At 51.1% G+C, this 14,996-nt stretch overlaps 6 protein-coding genes across 6 annotated transcripts; 2 read left to right on the forward strand and 4 right to left on the reverse strand.

The window, feature by feature from the left end:
• Positions 1-431: 431 nt before the first annotated feature.
• Positions 432-1,488, reverse strand: ASPBRDRAFT_44231 (mitochondrial 54S ribosomal protein bL34m). The gene is made up of 2 exons (XM_067625148.1): positions 1,348-1,488; positions 432-1,173 (listed from the first exon to the last, which is right to left on the reverse strand). Exons 1-2 carry the CDS (start codon positions 1,410-1,412, stop codon positions 813-815), a joined length of 426 nt encoding a protein of 141 aa, XP_067478561.1. The 5' UTR covers positions 1,413-1,488; the 3' UTR covers positions 432-812.
• Positions 1,489-1,823: 335 nt separating this feature from the next.
• On the forward strand, positions 1,824-2,330 carry ASPBRDRAFT_126591 (uncharacterized protein; the record flags this gene model as incomplete). Its single annotated transcript, XM_067617880.1, has 1 exon — positions 1,824-2,330. One exon carries the CDS (start codon positions 1,824-1,826, stop codon positions 2,328-2,330), a length of 507 nt encoding a protein of 168 aa, XP_067478562.1.
• Positions 2,331-2,657: 327 nt separating this feature from the next.
• ASPBRDRAFT_196826 (zinc metalloprotease) lies at positions 2,658-4,262 on the reverse strand (the record flags this gene model as incomplete). Its single annotated transcript, XM_067621029.1, has 4 exons — positions 2,658-2,890; positions 2,956-3,895; positions 3,959-4,141; positions 4,248-4,262. The coding sequence occupies 4 exons, from the start codon at positions 4,260-4,262 to the stop codon at positions 2,658-2,660; spliced, it is 1,371 nt and encodes a 456-aa protein (XP_067478563.1).
• Positions 4,263-4,544: 282 nt separating this feature from the next.
• On the reverse strand, positions 4,545-6,867 carry ASPBRDRAFT_66284 (translation initiation factor eIF2 subunit gamma). Its single transcript, XM_067628696.1, has 3 exons — positions 6,170-6,867; positions 5,118-6,104; positions 4,545-5,029 (listed from the first exon to the last, which is right to left on the reverse strand). The coding sequence occupies exons 1-3, from the start codon at positions 6,691-6,693 to the stop codon at positions 4,999-5,001; spliced, it is 1,542 nt and encodes a 513-aa protein (XP_067478564.1). The 5' UTR covers positions 6,694-6,867; the 3' UTR covers positions 4,545-4,998.
• Positions 6,868-7,292: 425 nt separating this feature from the next.
• Positions 7,293-8,885, reverse strand: ASPBRDRAFT_126660 (putative 60S ribosome biogenesis protein Mak11; the record flags this gene model as incomplete). Its single annotated transcript, XM_067617888.1, has 2 exons — positions 7,293-7,892; positions 7,947-8,885. The coding sequence occupies 2 exons, from the start codon at positions 8,883-8,885 to the stop codon at positions 7,293-7,295; spliced, it is 1,539 nt and encodes a 512-aa protein (XP_067478565.1).
• A 358-nt stretch (positions 8,886-9,243) lies between these two features.
• Positions 9,244-14,841, forward strand: eaf1 (MYB and HSA domain protein). The gene is made up of 5 exons (XM_067625149.1): positions 9,244-9,656; positions 9,739-9,882; positions 10,034-12,960; positions 13,020-13,177; positions 13,234-14,841. The coding sequence occupies exons 1-5, from the start codon at positions 9,613-9,615 to the stop codon at positions 14,380-14,382; spliced, it is 4,422 nt and encodes a 1,473-aa protein (XP_067478566.1). The 5' UTR covers positions 9,244-9,612; the 3' UTR covers positions 14,383-14,841.
• Positions 14,842-14,996: the final 155 nt, after the last annotated feature.

Raw genomic sequence — 14,996 nt, forward strand, 5'->3', positions numbered from 1 at the left:
TGTGATCTGTATTGTTAGAGATGCTCAAGCTGAGCAGACGCGCTATGATTTTGGAAGTTAATGATATATCGTTCGAACATAGGTGGTTGACAACCTGAAAAAACCTACGCCTAAATATTATATTTATCGGCACGTACTACACCCAGGTAAACTTTGGCATTTAGTATTCCACCGAACTGCCATCGTCCCTTAACTCATCTCTTTCTCCATCGTACTACTGTGGTAAGTGCTAGTAGATACTTTCGCATCCCGGTTCAGTACTATGGATAACCTGGAATCCAGTCTCTTACGTGACATGACCTGGTCTTCAAAGCTATCACATTTATAATACATGTCTCCTAACTCCTGACCTCTCTGACAACAGAATAGTTAACCTCAGATGATTAGCCATACACTCCCCCGGCTACAAACCAACGCTCAGGATCCATAAGTAAATAAACCAAACCACGTGACAATATGATATCTATGTATGAATATGTATATGGTACACATAGGACAGCGTCCTATTGATGATAGCTAGATAGAACCCTTACACCCACCCCACCACCATCACGGGAATGCAAAGGATACCCCGGAACCCGAGCAGAGCCCGCTCGAGATATCCCAAGCTGAATCCCTTCGTACCATCTTACCCTGACCAGCACAGAGCGCAGGTACGTCACCAAGCTTCTCCTCCCCAAGTAAATGAATCCAGATACCGCAAAATTCAAAGAGCAACAGACGTCATGGTACACAGCACACACACACATATGAGATTAGAAACAAAGACCAGGAAATCCACCACCACCAAGCAACACACTCAAAACTCCAATCTACCAGCTCAGCGACTTTCGCCCCCTAGCCCTTCTCCGCAACAGAATCTTGCGTCCACCTCGCGACCGCAACCGAGCCAGGAATCCGTGACGGCGCTTCTGCACCCTCCGCGAGGGGTTATAAGTATCACGCTTTCCGGCCAACGAAGCACTAGCGGAGAAGGAGCGGGTCTGTTGGTTTGCGAAGGAGTTGTTGGTAGAGAGCAGAGAACGGATCGTGGTGGTGGAGGAAGAGGTAATGAGGCTCTGAGAGGGGAGATATTGTTGAGGGAGGCGGAGGGATGAGAGGGTTGTGGAGGAGAGGGCGCGGAAGGGTGTTGATAGAGAGGTTGCGGTAGATGTGAGCGGTGCGGAGGTGAGTCTAGGTGATAGATGAAGGTCAGCCATTTCATTCATCATATACCATATGTATGTTTATACTGCCAAAGCTTCCTTTGGCAACCTGTCTGTCCCGATTGTGGAATCAGGCTATATAACAGAGCCCAGATGCGTGGTTTACATTGGACCCAGGGTCATTGAATTCGGACGGGCGTACCTAGTTGCAGGGGCCGCAAAGGACCTAAAAGCGGTCGGCAGAGCCGTACACCGGAGGCAAAACATACTGATGAGCGAATTGGACAGGAAGTGAGACGGAATTGGACCTCGCTGACGCGGAAAGCTGGGGACGGCGATGGAGGGATGCGAGATGTTGTCCGTGACGGCGGACTGAAAATTGAACTCCGGCGCCGCAGTGCACGGACCACCTCCGACTTTTTCTCTCCGCCGGACGATGCAAGAGCGCATCTACAGTTCTCCATATCTGCTCAATTGGTGCATTTAATCAAGCAATTAAGGGAATAGACCGGATCTACCTACTACGACACAATCACACATACGGTGGTTTCTTCTCAATACTGAGCGAATTAACTCTACTCGGAATTTGAAAAGTCGCTACTCCGACAAAACAACTTCTACATATACTTGGACATCTGCGACGAATCGAGAACTTTACAAGCATCATATACCACCACCATGGCCGCACAGGGTCCCTCTCCGCTACCCCCTACGACCATCCTGTCTTCGAAGCCCATATCCCAGTCTGCCGCGCATGATTTCCTCGCCGCTTACCTCGATCGCGCCGCCACAGACCCCGCCCTCCAACCTAATGCCGGTATCAGCGAACATGGCCCAACCTCGCGCACCACGGCTGCGGCACCTAATCTCATCTTGCATAATCTGAAGCGTGTCCAGGCCGGACTTGCTGGCGAGGTCCTGGGCAGGGATCTGGCTCTTGCGAAGCTCAGCGCTGGAGAGGAAGGCGATGCGCAGGCCGGGAATGAGGGGTGGGAGGATCCTAAGAAGCTTCAAGAGGAGGTTGTTGCTGCCGATGATGATGACGATGTTCAGATGGATATGGACGCTGTCCAGACAGAGCAGAACGCCGAGGCCGCTGCGGGTCTTGATAAAGAGGAAAGGAAGCGGAAGAAGAAGGAGCGCAGACTTGCAGAGAAGAGGGCAAAGGCCAAGTCGGACGCTTGAGTCAGGATGAAAGCGAAAGAAAAGTTACTGTTTTGCTGGCAGGTTTGCTACGGGTTTGCATCAGCTTTGCTAAGGGGTTTGGTTTTCTGCTGTTTGTCTTGGACTCCCAAGATATATTAGACACGTGCATATCGCATTGGCGCATTCAAGGCGAAACTATTTCATTGGAAGACGATTATGTTTGGTTTACTTTAATCGGTGATAAGATCCCAAAAATCCATTCACAATTGATCATGTCTTCAGAAGTCCATATGGGACGGGCTTCTCTTCAACCGGCCCTAAAACACCACACCAGTAAATGAAAGGAGACATTGGAACGACAACTTTTCACAGCTCGCGGTCAGCCGCTTTAACTGGAGTCTCACTATCCTCCTCCTTGAGGCCGGTAACCTTTCCACCCTTCCAACCGAGCGCCTTGAGTCTCTCGGACAGGATAGGGTGAGAGTAGTGGTAGCTTGCGTACATCCAGTCAGCGTCCATGGTGCTCAAATTCTGGATCTGCAGCTTGAGAAGGGATTGCGCCAGCTGCTCAGAATAGCCAAGACCGACAGCAAAGGCATCTTTATGGTTTGGTTAGTATCCTGTCATGGCCAGCGCTATAAGTCGAGGGGTCCCGAAAACTTACCAGCTTCGAATTCGAACTTGCGGCTGAGGATGTTCATCAGAAGTTTGACAACGGCATCCATCGGCGCGAGGGCATCCGAGAACAAGAGGAATCCAATCATGATGGGCTGTTGGCTGTAGAAGCCGAACGACTGATACAGAGACTTGTTGCTCACGAATGCAGAGAAGAGCGCAAAAATGTAGAACATGTGGAACTGAGCAATACCGAATAGCTTTGTGGTGTGGCTGAGACTCCAGTGGCCCAGTTCATGGCTCAGGACTGCAACGACTTCCTCGGGCTCGCTCTTCTCAATCAAAGTGTCGTAGATGACGATGTGCTTTTTCCAAGGGAGACCATAGAAGTAGGCGTTGCTGTGTGCGCTCCGCTTGCTTCCGTCAATGACATGCAGCTCCTGAAGAGGGAACTTGAGCTTCTTAGCGAGATTTTCGACACCAGACTTGATGGCACCAGGTTCAAGGGGAGACAGTTTGTTGAACAGGGGCAGGATAACGATAGGGTAGATGGTGATAGCGAAGATCTGAAGGAAGACGCCAAAGAGCCACAGGTAGTAGAAGAAGGAGTTGCCAGTCTTCTGAATGATCTTGAGCACTGCGCTGATGATGGGTGTTCCAAGTACGATACCAAGCATCTGTCCCTTGAGCAAGTCCGTAACCCAGAGATTGAACGTCTGCTTGTTAAAACCAAACTTCTCCTCAAGGACAAAAGTATTGTAGTAAGAGATGGGGAGAGAAAGAATCGTGCTGATCAGGTTGAATCCGAAGACGAATAGAAGCGTCTGCGAAATTTCACCCTGAAACCGAGATGGAAAGTACTGTGCCAACAGGAGACCGCTGACTCCCCAAAGCTTGGGGAGAATGTCGCCATAGATAAAAGCAAGGTTTTGGATTTGACCGTAGAGAGCTGAAACAAGACCGAATTTGGCTTTCGCGCGACCGTAGGACTAATGAGCCAGAAACGCTTGATCAGTATGATGCGATTGCTGGGTTCACGTGGAGATGCTTACCTGACTCTGATCGAAGACCTTCTGTGAGACTTCGCCAGCCAATACTTGCGGGGGTTTGGTCCGCTGCAGCACTTTGTACTGACGAAGAGACAGAAAGCCTTCCAAAAGAAATTGACCTAGAGAAAATCCGACGAGGACATTCTTCCAGGGGATGAATGGGCGGTCGAGAAGACGCGCCAGTTGCTGTAACGGCCACGATAACCCGAGTTAGCTGGAGCTTCAAGCTTACAACAGGGAAGACCAGATGAACTCTTATTAGATGAGGAAGAGGTCTGTACGGGAACTTTACCTCAAGGATATACATTGCGACACCCGCAACACAACAGCAGCCTGAGATTTAGCCTGCTGTGATGTGGCCTTTCGGTTGCGGACAAAGCAATGAATGGGGGGAGTAAGAGAAGTAGTTAAGTAGTTAAAAGAGGAGCCGGTCCGCGCCTTAGTCAACCGCGGCGGTGGCCTCGGAGGTAAGGCCGCAGCAGAACAAACAACTCCTTCATTCAGGTTAAACTCAATGCTTTTTTCTCAATGAGGGCGTATTGGACATCAAAGAAATTCTGACTTTTATTTCGTTGCGTTCATCACTCCCCTATACAGCATCTACATAGAGCCATGCAAGCCGGACCGAATAATAAGAATGAACAGGAAAAAAAAAAGAAAAAGTGTAAGAAATATTTTCCACAAGCGTCGTAACACACGTCAAAGAAGTGGTCTGCGCAACTCCAGCCATGCCACCTGATCTTCTAATATGCCTTTCCATCCTGCTTCTTTCCCGGCCTCCTCGATTCTGCGAACATTACAACTGGCTATCGTGGAGGATACTCACGATCTCCTGTTCTTCGCACTCAGCAGGTGGAATAGGCGACGATTAGGCCCCCTGTGGTCTCTAATCGGGAGTTAACTGACACCCCCTTTCGCTACTGCAAACCATTTTACTTCATTCGTGACTTGACCCTGCCAAGACTTGGTCACAGAGACTGATGTCTCCACCAGCCAAAATCTGGTGGATACAAGCCTGGCCATCCAAGCGGGCAATAACTTCTCTAGTTCAGGATGGGCTCGAGAGTGTTACCACTAATATCAAGTTAGCTTCTGTTACATAATTTTCTCGAGAGCAAGGAATAAATCTTTGAGGGTATGAGAAGCGGGGCATAAGACTTACGCGACAATGTTGGCCCAACCGATCAGACGCCAGTGCTTCTCAATTCGCCGACTGATGGCGATCTTCTCTCCGACTTCGGTACAGGCAGGGCTGGTCAAGCTGAGCTTGGCAGCATCAGCCTTGACACCCACAACCTTAGCACCTGTGGCCGTAGAACCGATGTTAACCATAAGAACTTCGTTTTTAGTAAGCTTGGCAACCTTGGCCTGCTTGCCATCGGCGGTCTTGACACCAAGCAGACGACGAAGCAAGAAGTAGTTAACCTCCAGCTCAGTGTAGATAGCGGGAAGGCGTCCGCGGTGACCCAGGACGAAACCAACGAGACGATCAGCACGGCACAGAGTAGGGTCCACACGAGTACCGACACCGATCAAACCACCAGGGACGGCAAACTTGAGGTCGTTGTGCTCGGCGAAGAGGGACATAACCCGAGAGAAGATGGGACGGCACTGAATCTTGCCGTTCTCGTCCTTGGTGACCAGACCGGGACGAATCTCAATCTCGTCGTTCTGCTTCAGGACACCAGTCAAGATCGAACCACCGGCAACACCACCCTTCAGCTCCTCAATCTCGGCACCAGGCTTGTTCACATCGAAGGAACGAATGACGATCATGTGAGGGGAAGCGGTGAAATCGCGGACGGGGACCGGAATATGCGAAACCAAGTATTCGTTGACAGCATCGATGTTGTACTTAAGCTGTGCAGAAATGGGAATGATCGGAGAGCCATCGGCGACTGTACCACGGATGAACTTCAGAATGGACTGGTAATGTTGCAGGGCACCATCCTCTCTCATCAAGTCCACCTTGTTCTGCAGAATGATAATGTGGCTGAGCTTCATAATTTCGATGGCAGCCAAGTGCTCGGAAGTCTGAGGTTGAGGGCAAGTTTCGTTTCCGGCAATAAGGAGGAGGGCAGCGTCCATGACGGCGGCACCAGACAACATGGTACTCATCAGAATATCGTGACCGGGGCAGTCGACGAAACTGAGTTGGATCCCTGAGTTAGCATAGGAGAACTTGTCTACACATGATTTTGAGGTTCAACGTACGACACATGTCTCAACAGTCTGTAGCGGCCACTGCAGCCATCCCTCTCACAAGGCGGATCGACTTCCTTCTCACTCTTAAAGCTCTTAAAGCAAGTCGGTCTAGGGCACTCGGGGTTGTCGCACTTGTAGATCTTCGCGTTGGCATAACCCAGCTTGATCGTAATGTTTCGCTCCAACTCGTTCTTGAAACGGACAGTCTGGACCTCGGAGATAGCCTTAACAACTGTCGACTTGCCGTGAGCGACGTGGCCGATGGTGCCAATGTTGATTGTGGCTTGGCGCGCAATAATTTCGGGGGTCAAAGGAGTCAGGGTGGACAGGTCCAGAGTCTCCGGATTCGGCTGCTCGGGCAGCTCTGGCCGCTTAGGCTGGGGAGGAGGAACTGCCTTCTTCATCGCAGACTTCAGAGGCTTGGCCTCCTGGTCGAGGGGCTCTTGCTCGTCGATGTCATCGTGACCGTTCGCATCGAGCATGGGGGATCCAGGCTGGGACTCGTCGTCAGAGAAGTCGCCGTTGGCAGCCATGATTGCAAGTGAGATCGAGAGACAACAGCGGTTCTAGAAAGGGGGGTATGGGGGGTGGAGAGGGCGAGGGTCGAGGGTCGTGTTGTCTGATGAAAATTGCTGCTTGAGGACGGAGGCGATATGATACGGTTCGGCCAGTGGGGTTGTGATTTGTGCAGTGGAGAGCGAGTGGGCGGTGGGCGGCGGCAGGATTTATACTGACTCACCTCTTGGCCCAAGAAAGGGCCTCACCTTCTCAGTCAATCAACTCGCACATTCTTGAGGAATATTGTGGGATTTTCGTTATCTCGCCTTTAATACCCAGGCTTGGTCTTCGGCGATGTAAAGGTTCATCGAAAATAAGAACATTATGAATTATGTGACTGATAATATGACCTTGGGGGACTTGTACAGACGGCGAAACCGACGAAAAATGTAGCAGTGAAGGGTCAGGAATTTCGTATGGGGAGTCAGTAACATGACTATTTGCAGAGTATGGGAGTATACAAAGAGCGTCTCTAGATTTTGAATAACTGCAATGGCATGATTTCACACATCCGTTTGCCTATCAACAAGGGTTGGGTATATACAGTAAGACAATCATCAAATAAGCGGTAAACCTATTCTTCATCGCTCTCTTCGCTGGAGGAATCATCCTGGCTCACTTCTTCATCGTATTCCTCTTCTGAATCATCCAGGGTTGAGGGATCTTCAGGGGCCAGCATCACGAATGCTTTGAGGCAGGTGATTCGATTGCCTGTGCCATAAGCATTCAAGAACTTCCCAACCTGAATATCTTTCTTCTCCTTCTCGGCGGACTTCTTTTTGGTACCCTTTGTATCCTTCTTAACCAAATCGGCGCCTTGCAGCAGCCAAACACGGACCAAGCCCTCACTATTTCCAGTTACTACCAGGAGGTTGTCCTTTCCAGCAACCCGTTGACCGTTTAGATCAAGGATCTCGAAATCCTTCACTCTTCCGGGGAAGCCTGCTGCTCTACCACCGAGCTGGGCAACAGCCTTCGCATAGGGGATAGGTGAATCATCCTCCTCTGTGGCCTCTTGAACCTGCTTCGTAGAGTAGAAAATAACCCTACCGTCTTCCGTCGAGACAGCAAGCAATTCATCGCTGTCATCGGAAGAGGGTGTTGGGTTGATGTACTTCATCTCGTGAAGCTTACTCCGGGGGCTTGGGAAAACCCTGCAAATGGGAGTGGAGTCCTGTATACTATGTTAAAAAAGGTCATGCAATGGGATATGCGACATCAGGCTTACAATTCCAAAGACAACTGCACCCCACTCGAATGCCACGGCGAATTCGTCACCCTTCGAGTTCCACACTATCTTCCTGCCTTCTCCAGTGCTCCATTTGCCCTCCTTGACACTCTGCAAAATCTCCCGGTTAAAGTTCAACACACCAGCCTTTTTCCCTGTGACCAGATTCCAGAGCCTCATGCACTTCTCTCCCTTGCCCACACTCAACATCAACTTCATACTAGGATGGACAGCAATATCATTGACACCGGACGGGGTGCCCCCGGGGGGTGCTGTGTCACCGCTGGGTCTACCCTGAACTTTCGGACGAGGGGCCTTGATGGTGGATACGACGGAGAGATCCCGAGTCCTAGTAACAGAAATTGTATTATCCTCAGAACCAACAAGAATTTTTGATCGGGAGGGAAATTCCAGAGCCGAAATTGGAGCGGAGTGGTGCATCAGTGTGCCTATCTCGCGGTTCTTAGGATTCTCAAGGATTTTGTTGCCCGCGAGAGTCGGTACGGTGGGATATAACTCATTCACTGCAACAGGAGCAGCAGACAGAGAGTAGAGATTAACACGCTCATCTGTAGCACCACTGGCTAGGATAACTTGAGCGTTTTCTGTTGCATCAGCCTTCGGCAATGGTGACAAGGCGAGACACCGAATGGCAGATGTATGAGCCTCAAACAGGAAAGTGTCCACAAATTGCACAAGATCCGACTTATTTCCATCTTCATCCGAATCCTTAGATGCGAAAGAGATAGGCGAGATAGCCGCGGTGAAGCCATGCAGCACCTTTTCGTAAGATCCAGTGATAATTTGCAGCGTGATCGACGGACCGTCGGCCGCAGAGCTAAAAGGGGCTGCTTCGCTGTCTGTAGCCTTCGCAACCTTGGTTGGCTGCGTTGAGCTTTGACGGTCCTTGGCCGTCTCATCTCTCTTTCTCTTGACCATGATTGTGGTTTGTTTAGAAGAATCGATTGCGTAGAATGCGTTTGCTTCTGTAGACTAACTATCCAAAGACCATCTATCTGAGCGGGCAACTTTTTTTTTCTGCCGGACGTTATCATCGAAGCGGGGCGGTGAGACGCGTTTTCCGAACTTTACTGCCTAAGGTGTCTGGCGGCCTGAATGCGGCAATCACTCGGGTGAGCGCGAGGGAAAATAACAGGAAAGCAGGGAGCAACAACAGAATTGCTGCGAAGGAAACCGCCGGCGCTGCTCTGTTTTATGCCTCAGGCCTCCATTTTTCTGTTGGCCAGCCATTCAGCGGTTCACATCATACCTACATAAGGAACAGGCATGGAATGGTGGACTATCGCCCCTAGTAAGGAATCTAAGGAATAGCTAGGGGACTCCTACCCGCCTACTACCTCCCATCGCAGTACCAACACCCAAACCTGGCGCTCTCTGCTGCTCCCGGCACTCACCCAGAATCCTCCAACCAACCAACCAAAGTTCCTCCCATACTACCCGTCCAGAAGTCTCATCACCACTAACACCCCCCAAAAAATCCCTTCCCAGCGAAATCTTCGCGTCGTGTCCTCTGCATCCCATAACAACACAACCCCATCCTTTTCATCATTTCTGAGCGATTTTTTCCATCTGGATGACTTCGCTCAATCCACTCCCCTTAATTTTAGCGCGTTAATCGGATGCTGTGTTCCCCGAAATAGACTCCATGCTCCGTGACGAGCTTCTCCGGTCTAAGAAAGATGAGATCGCGTACGTATTTTATTTTTTCCAGCGATTTAATCTACTCCCCTGGTTTTTGCGATATTGAATTATCGCTTACATGGAATTTTAGACGTTGTTTGTCGTCGCGGAAGCGCAAACTGAGCGAGCTCTACTTTGCGACCGTAGGCTTCGCGGGCGCGACCGAGAACGCTCCGGCGGACTCGCTATATCACCACAAGGAACAGGCGTTCCTCGACGCCAACGATCTTTCAAAGTAAGTCGCCCACATTAAAGCCACCCATATAGCTATCCTTTCATATGTTTGCATTATTTCCAATTCATCAGTGTACACTCGTGCGTGGTTATTCGACTATTTTCTTATATATGTCCATTTCTACTGAGTTGCATATGTTAACTGTTTTCAGAGGCCGTTATTACAACGAAGCTACGCTTCCCCCATTACCAGACTATGCGTCTATTCTAGCGCGCAAAGCCAGGGAAGCGGCGGAGACAGCTGCGGCGACACGTCCGACGCCAGCGGAACTAACTACCAAACCTCAAGATGCTACGGCCTCGGTCCCGCAATTGGGAGCCCAGAGCGCTGCTGCGCAGGTCATTGCCAATGATGCTGAGCGCCAGCCCAAGTATCAGAAATTAACCGAACAGAGACCTTCTGGTCAGCCTGAGCACCGAGAGCCCGTTAGTCAAGTCGCGCCTGCTCTCGCATCTCAGGTGCCCCAAGAGTCTGATGTTTCGGCTCCTGCGGTTGCGCATACCGCGCAGCCATTAGCTACTGACTACAAGGTGTCTCCAGTGAAAACGGAAGCACGTCCAAATGCTTATAGCAATAGCTTGGGTGAAGGTAGCGCATCCCCAGCACAGGCACAACCAAAGTATAATGTGGATGCCCGGCCGCCTGGAACTCCAGACCTTTCGTCCGCTCAAAGGAAGGATGGTGTACGACCTACCCTCCCCCAGGGCCGACCCGCCCAGGTTCCTGAGCAACCTCTCTCCCCTGTTTCGTCAGCTGGGCCTTATTCCAATAATACCCCAGTGCCAGCCCCCGTTTCACCTGCTACCAGCCCTGCGGAGGAGATGAATGATGCGCCCCACAAAATTCCAAGTCCCAAAGATGAGGAGGCAGTCAAGGCACCGCCTAGCTTGGTACCTTCCACACCTGATGAGCAACTTCGCCTGGAGGAGGCTCAATCACTCCAACAGAGCTCCTTGGCTGCGGCTAAGACAAGTGCGGACGAGGTTGATGGAAACACTGTCACGAGCGAGGTGATTCAGGAGAGTGTTGTGACGTCGCCGGCTGACGTCAAAGGAACGCCGAAAGAAGCACTCGAGCCGGCACCTGCTCTTCCGTCACTGGAACATAAGATACTTGACGGAGGCATTAAGACAACAGATGAGTCAGGGCCTTCCACTCAAGCATGCGCTGCACCTCAAGCTGAGGCCGGCAGCAAGTTGCCTACAGAGACAGCTCCAGTACTAAAGAAACCGACACCCCCTGCCCATCCGGTACCGTCTCCACCGGAAAGAATGACAACCAGGGTATCCTCTGGAGCTATCAGACACAAATCTGTTTCCGAGATATTGGGAGAACCTCCAAAGACACCCGTCTCGCCATCGGACAAGGGAAATCTCCTTGAGAAGCCTACAGAAGTGCCACGGGATGTGTCCACTGCAACCCCTGACTCTGCAGCAAGGATGCGGTTTAAAGATCGGAAAGCGCGGGAGAAAGAGAGAACTAAATTGTCTACCGTTGTCTTTCCGAAGCAGCAGCAGCAACAACAGATCCAAGAGAAAAGCGAGTCCATGGAATTGGTCCGTCAGCACGCTGGTGATCTTGCCAAGCTCAATGAGGAGCAAGACTATCTTTTCACCCTCTTCCAGAACCGAGCATATGCACCTCCCCGGGGTACAAGTCTCAGCACACTTCTCGCATCAGCCCACAAGACTTTAACCACTTCCAATCACTTCCTTGATTACCAGGAACAGATGGATTGCCGTACATTGCGTCGTATCTACTCCCTACAAAATGCGAATCGATGGCCCTTGCGCCAGTTGAAACGCTCAGTTGAACCACCTCGAGAGGCAACACATTGGGATGTTCTTCTGGATCATGTGAAGTGGATGCGCACTGATTTCCGAGAAGAGCGGAAGTGGAAGATTGCAGCTGCAAAAAGCTGTGCTGACTGGTGTGCGGAGTATGTTAATAGTGATCCGGAACACCGGTCACTGCTCCGCATTCAAGTCAAGACCCCATCATTGAAGATTGAAACCAAATCCAGCATGATTTCGCCGCCCGAAGAAACAGGTGATGACATGGCGGCACTATCTCACCCCACACCAGATCTAGTGCCCTCCACCGAAGAGGATTCTGTTAGTGAAGGATTCAATGATGAGCCCCGTCACGATCTGCATGACACAGTTGCGCCCGCTGCGATATTCTCCCTTGGTACCGACGAGTTCACGTTCTCATTGGACATGACGGCGGCGGCTCGGGAGATTCTCGATAACCTGCCAACATACACACCTGTCACTATTGCCCCGGACACGAATCTGCCAGCATTTAAGGAACCACCAGACTCTGTATGGAAGACCGAGATTCTGCCTGTTTCGAAGTACGCATCGGGCAAGATCACTTTCCCCGACGACGAACCACCTCCCAAGCGTAGCCGCTACGACTACTCACAGTACCAATCGGACCCTGAGCAAGCCTTGCTAGATTTGCCGCCAGAACAGACCAATGTTGCACTGTTCCGACCCGAGAACAGACATATACGTGATAGAATCCATCCAGGTCATTCGTTCCGACCTCCGACTGAGCATCCCATGCCCTCCGTTGGCTTCTTCGAATCTAGACAGTCGTCTCAATGGACATATGCAGAGGATGACGAGCTACGACGTTTAGTCAAGGAGTACTCATACAACTGGTCCCTGATCTCCAACTGTCTTACACCATCATCACAGTTCACGTCTGGGGCAGAAAGGCGGACACCCTGGGAATGTTTCGAGCGCTGGGTTGGTTTGGAGGGCTTGCCAGCCGACATGTCTAAGACACAGTATTTCCGTGCTTATCACCAAAGACTTGAGGCGGCACAGCGAACTGTGCTAGCGCAGCAACAAGCTGCCCAGCAGCAGCAGCAGCAGCAACAACAGCAACAGCAACAACAGCAACAGCAAGGCAACAATAGCAATCCCCAGTCACTACCCCCAGTTCGAAGGAGGACGACACAACCTCTCAGGGTCGATCGCAAGAGATCCTCTAAACACCTTGCATTGCTTGATGCTATGCGTAAATTAGCTAAGAAGCGAGAGACTATGCTCCAGAAGCAGCAACACGGTAAGAAATGAAGCAATAAGCTTGCTTTGGGTAGTGCTAACTAGTTTGGTTTTCCATAGCCTCGCACTTGGCATCGTTGCGGAAAGTCAATGAAGCAAATCAACCGAAACCTCCAATTACGTCGCCCGCAGAATTTAGCCGACTCAAGTACGAGCGTGAACTGAAGCTTCAGGAGCGGCAAGAACAGTACCGACAGCAAATGATTGCCCAGCAAAGAGTATGACCGTGCTTCTCTTTCCGTGTACCCCATTCTTGACTAACACTATGCTTAAGGCGAACCTAGCAGCCCAACGTGCCGGACAAATACCTAACCAGCAGCCGATGATGAATGCCCCAGGACGCACTCCTGGTGGCCTGCCTCATAACCCTGGAGCTGCGGCCATGGCCGGCAACACTACGAACGGGCTTCCGAATGCATTGCCTAACGGACTGCCCAACGGGTTGCCTCCCGGAGTTGGTGCAAACCAAGCACGTCCCCATATGCAGGGTATGCCCAACGCTACACCTGTGAATGGACCCATGCCTTCGAACCCAATGGCCATGAAGATGATGCCACAGTCTGGAATCCAGCAGAACAATAGCGCCCGCCCTGGAATGCCCATGCAGACACCTCCTGATAATACGCGTGTTATGCGGGAGGCGAATCGGCTTCAAGAGCAACAACGGATCCTCCAGACTAGACAGCAGGCCCAGCCGCAACAACATCCGCATCAACCGCAGGCTCAACCACAACAACCGCAGCAGCAATTTCATAACCAACAGCAGTTTGTGCCTCAAGGATCCCACTCTCCGAACTTGAACATGCCTAATGTCAACGGGACTCCGAACAACCCTGCGATGATGGCGGCGCTCCAGGCTGGAGGCGGAATACAGAGCCCGTCTTTCCACAACGCCACTCCACAGGGAGTGTCCACGCCGTCTCCTCGTATGGCTCAGCCCAACCTCCTGTCCGGTGGTGTTGTCCCAACTATCAGCACTATCCAAAGCCAAATCCAACGGAGCAACCCCAACATGCCTCCAGAGCAAGTTAACAAGCTTGCTACGGATCGGTTGCATCAGTATCAACAGCAGCGTATGTCCCAAGTTGCCATGAATGCAGCTGCTGGCAATATTGGCAGCGTGCAGGCCAACTACCAGATTCCTCACGAGGCCAGTTTCCAGTCGCCGCAGCCGGGCCTGAATGGCACGCCGAGTATGCAAGTATCCCAGGCACAAGGATATTCCCCCATGATGCGTGTTCCCCAACCTGCCCAGCAAACTCGTGTCGGTGTAGGGAGTTCACCTGCCATGAACGGGGCGGTTCCTCAGCCGAGCCGGAGTGTGACGCCACAAACCCAGCGCAGTGGCAGTGCCCAGGCTGGCGCTGTGGCCGGGACAAGCAAGAGTCCTAACCCTCCGCAAGCTCAGACAGCGACTAGCTGAATGGCCTTGTCTTTATTCTATCTTCTTCGTTTGTAAATATTTCTCATCCACCCTATTACCTTTTATTCACTATCCCTGCTTTGAGCACTCACCTTGACACCCACCGATCCTCTACGAACGCCTCCCCTTCTTTCCTCCCACCCCTTCAACCCTTCGTACCTTGATCTCCCCAAACTCTTCCACCTGCCTTGCAAGACAGATTTTTCTGTCTGATTTTTCTCCCACGTTTCTCTTGTTATATCGGCAGCTTTTCACCGGCTTTTGGCCGGATGCCTGTTATGCACAAATGGCTTCCATTTTATCGACCGGGGCTATGTCCCCCTCCATTTTCAACTTTGTATTACATGTATTGATAGGACGGATACAAAAAGGTCAGGAAATTATTGGAACGTCAGTTGGAATGGATTGCATTAGAGCAAAAGAGAAATTAATGACTACGACTGTACGATTACTATCGCTAATTATTGACGCACCTGCACTACATCGTAATTGTTTCGGGGATGGGGTCTAAGCGCGCGTCTAACCCGCGTCTTTTGCCACCGCCTTCTTTTTATCCCGCCGATTGTGTCGTCCTCCACCAGCTCAAGTTCTACATACTGAGTAAAAGACTCGCC

Source organism: Aspergillus brasiliensis, assembly GCF_001889945.1.
Source record: "Aspergillus brasiliensis CBS 101740 unplaced genomic scaffold ASPBRscaffold_7, whole genome shotgun sequence".
In the NCBI taxonomy this organism is placed as follows: domain Eukaryota; kingdom Fungi; phylum Ascomycota; class Eurotiomycetes; order Eurotiales; family Aspergillaceae; genus Aspergillus; species Aspergillus brasiliensis.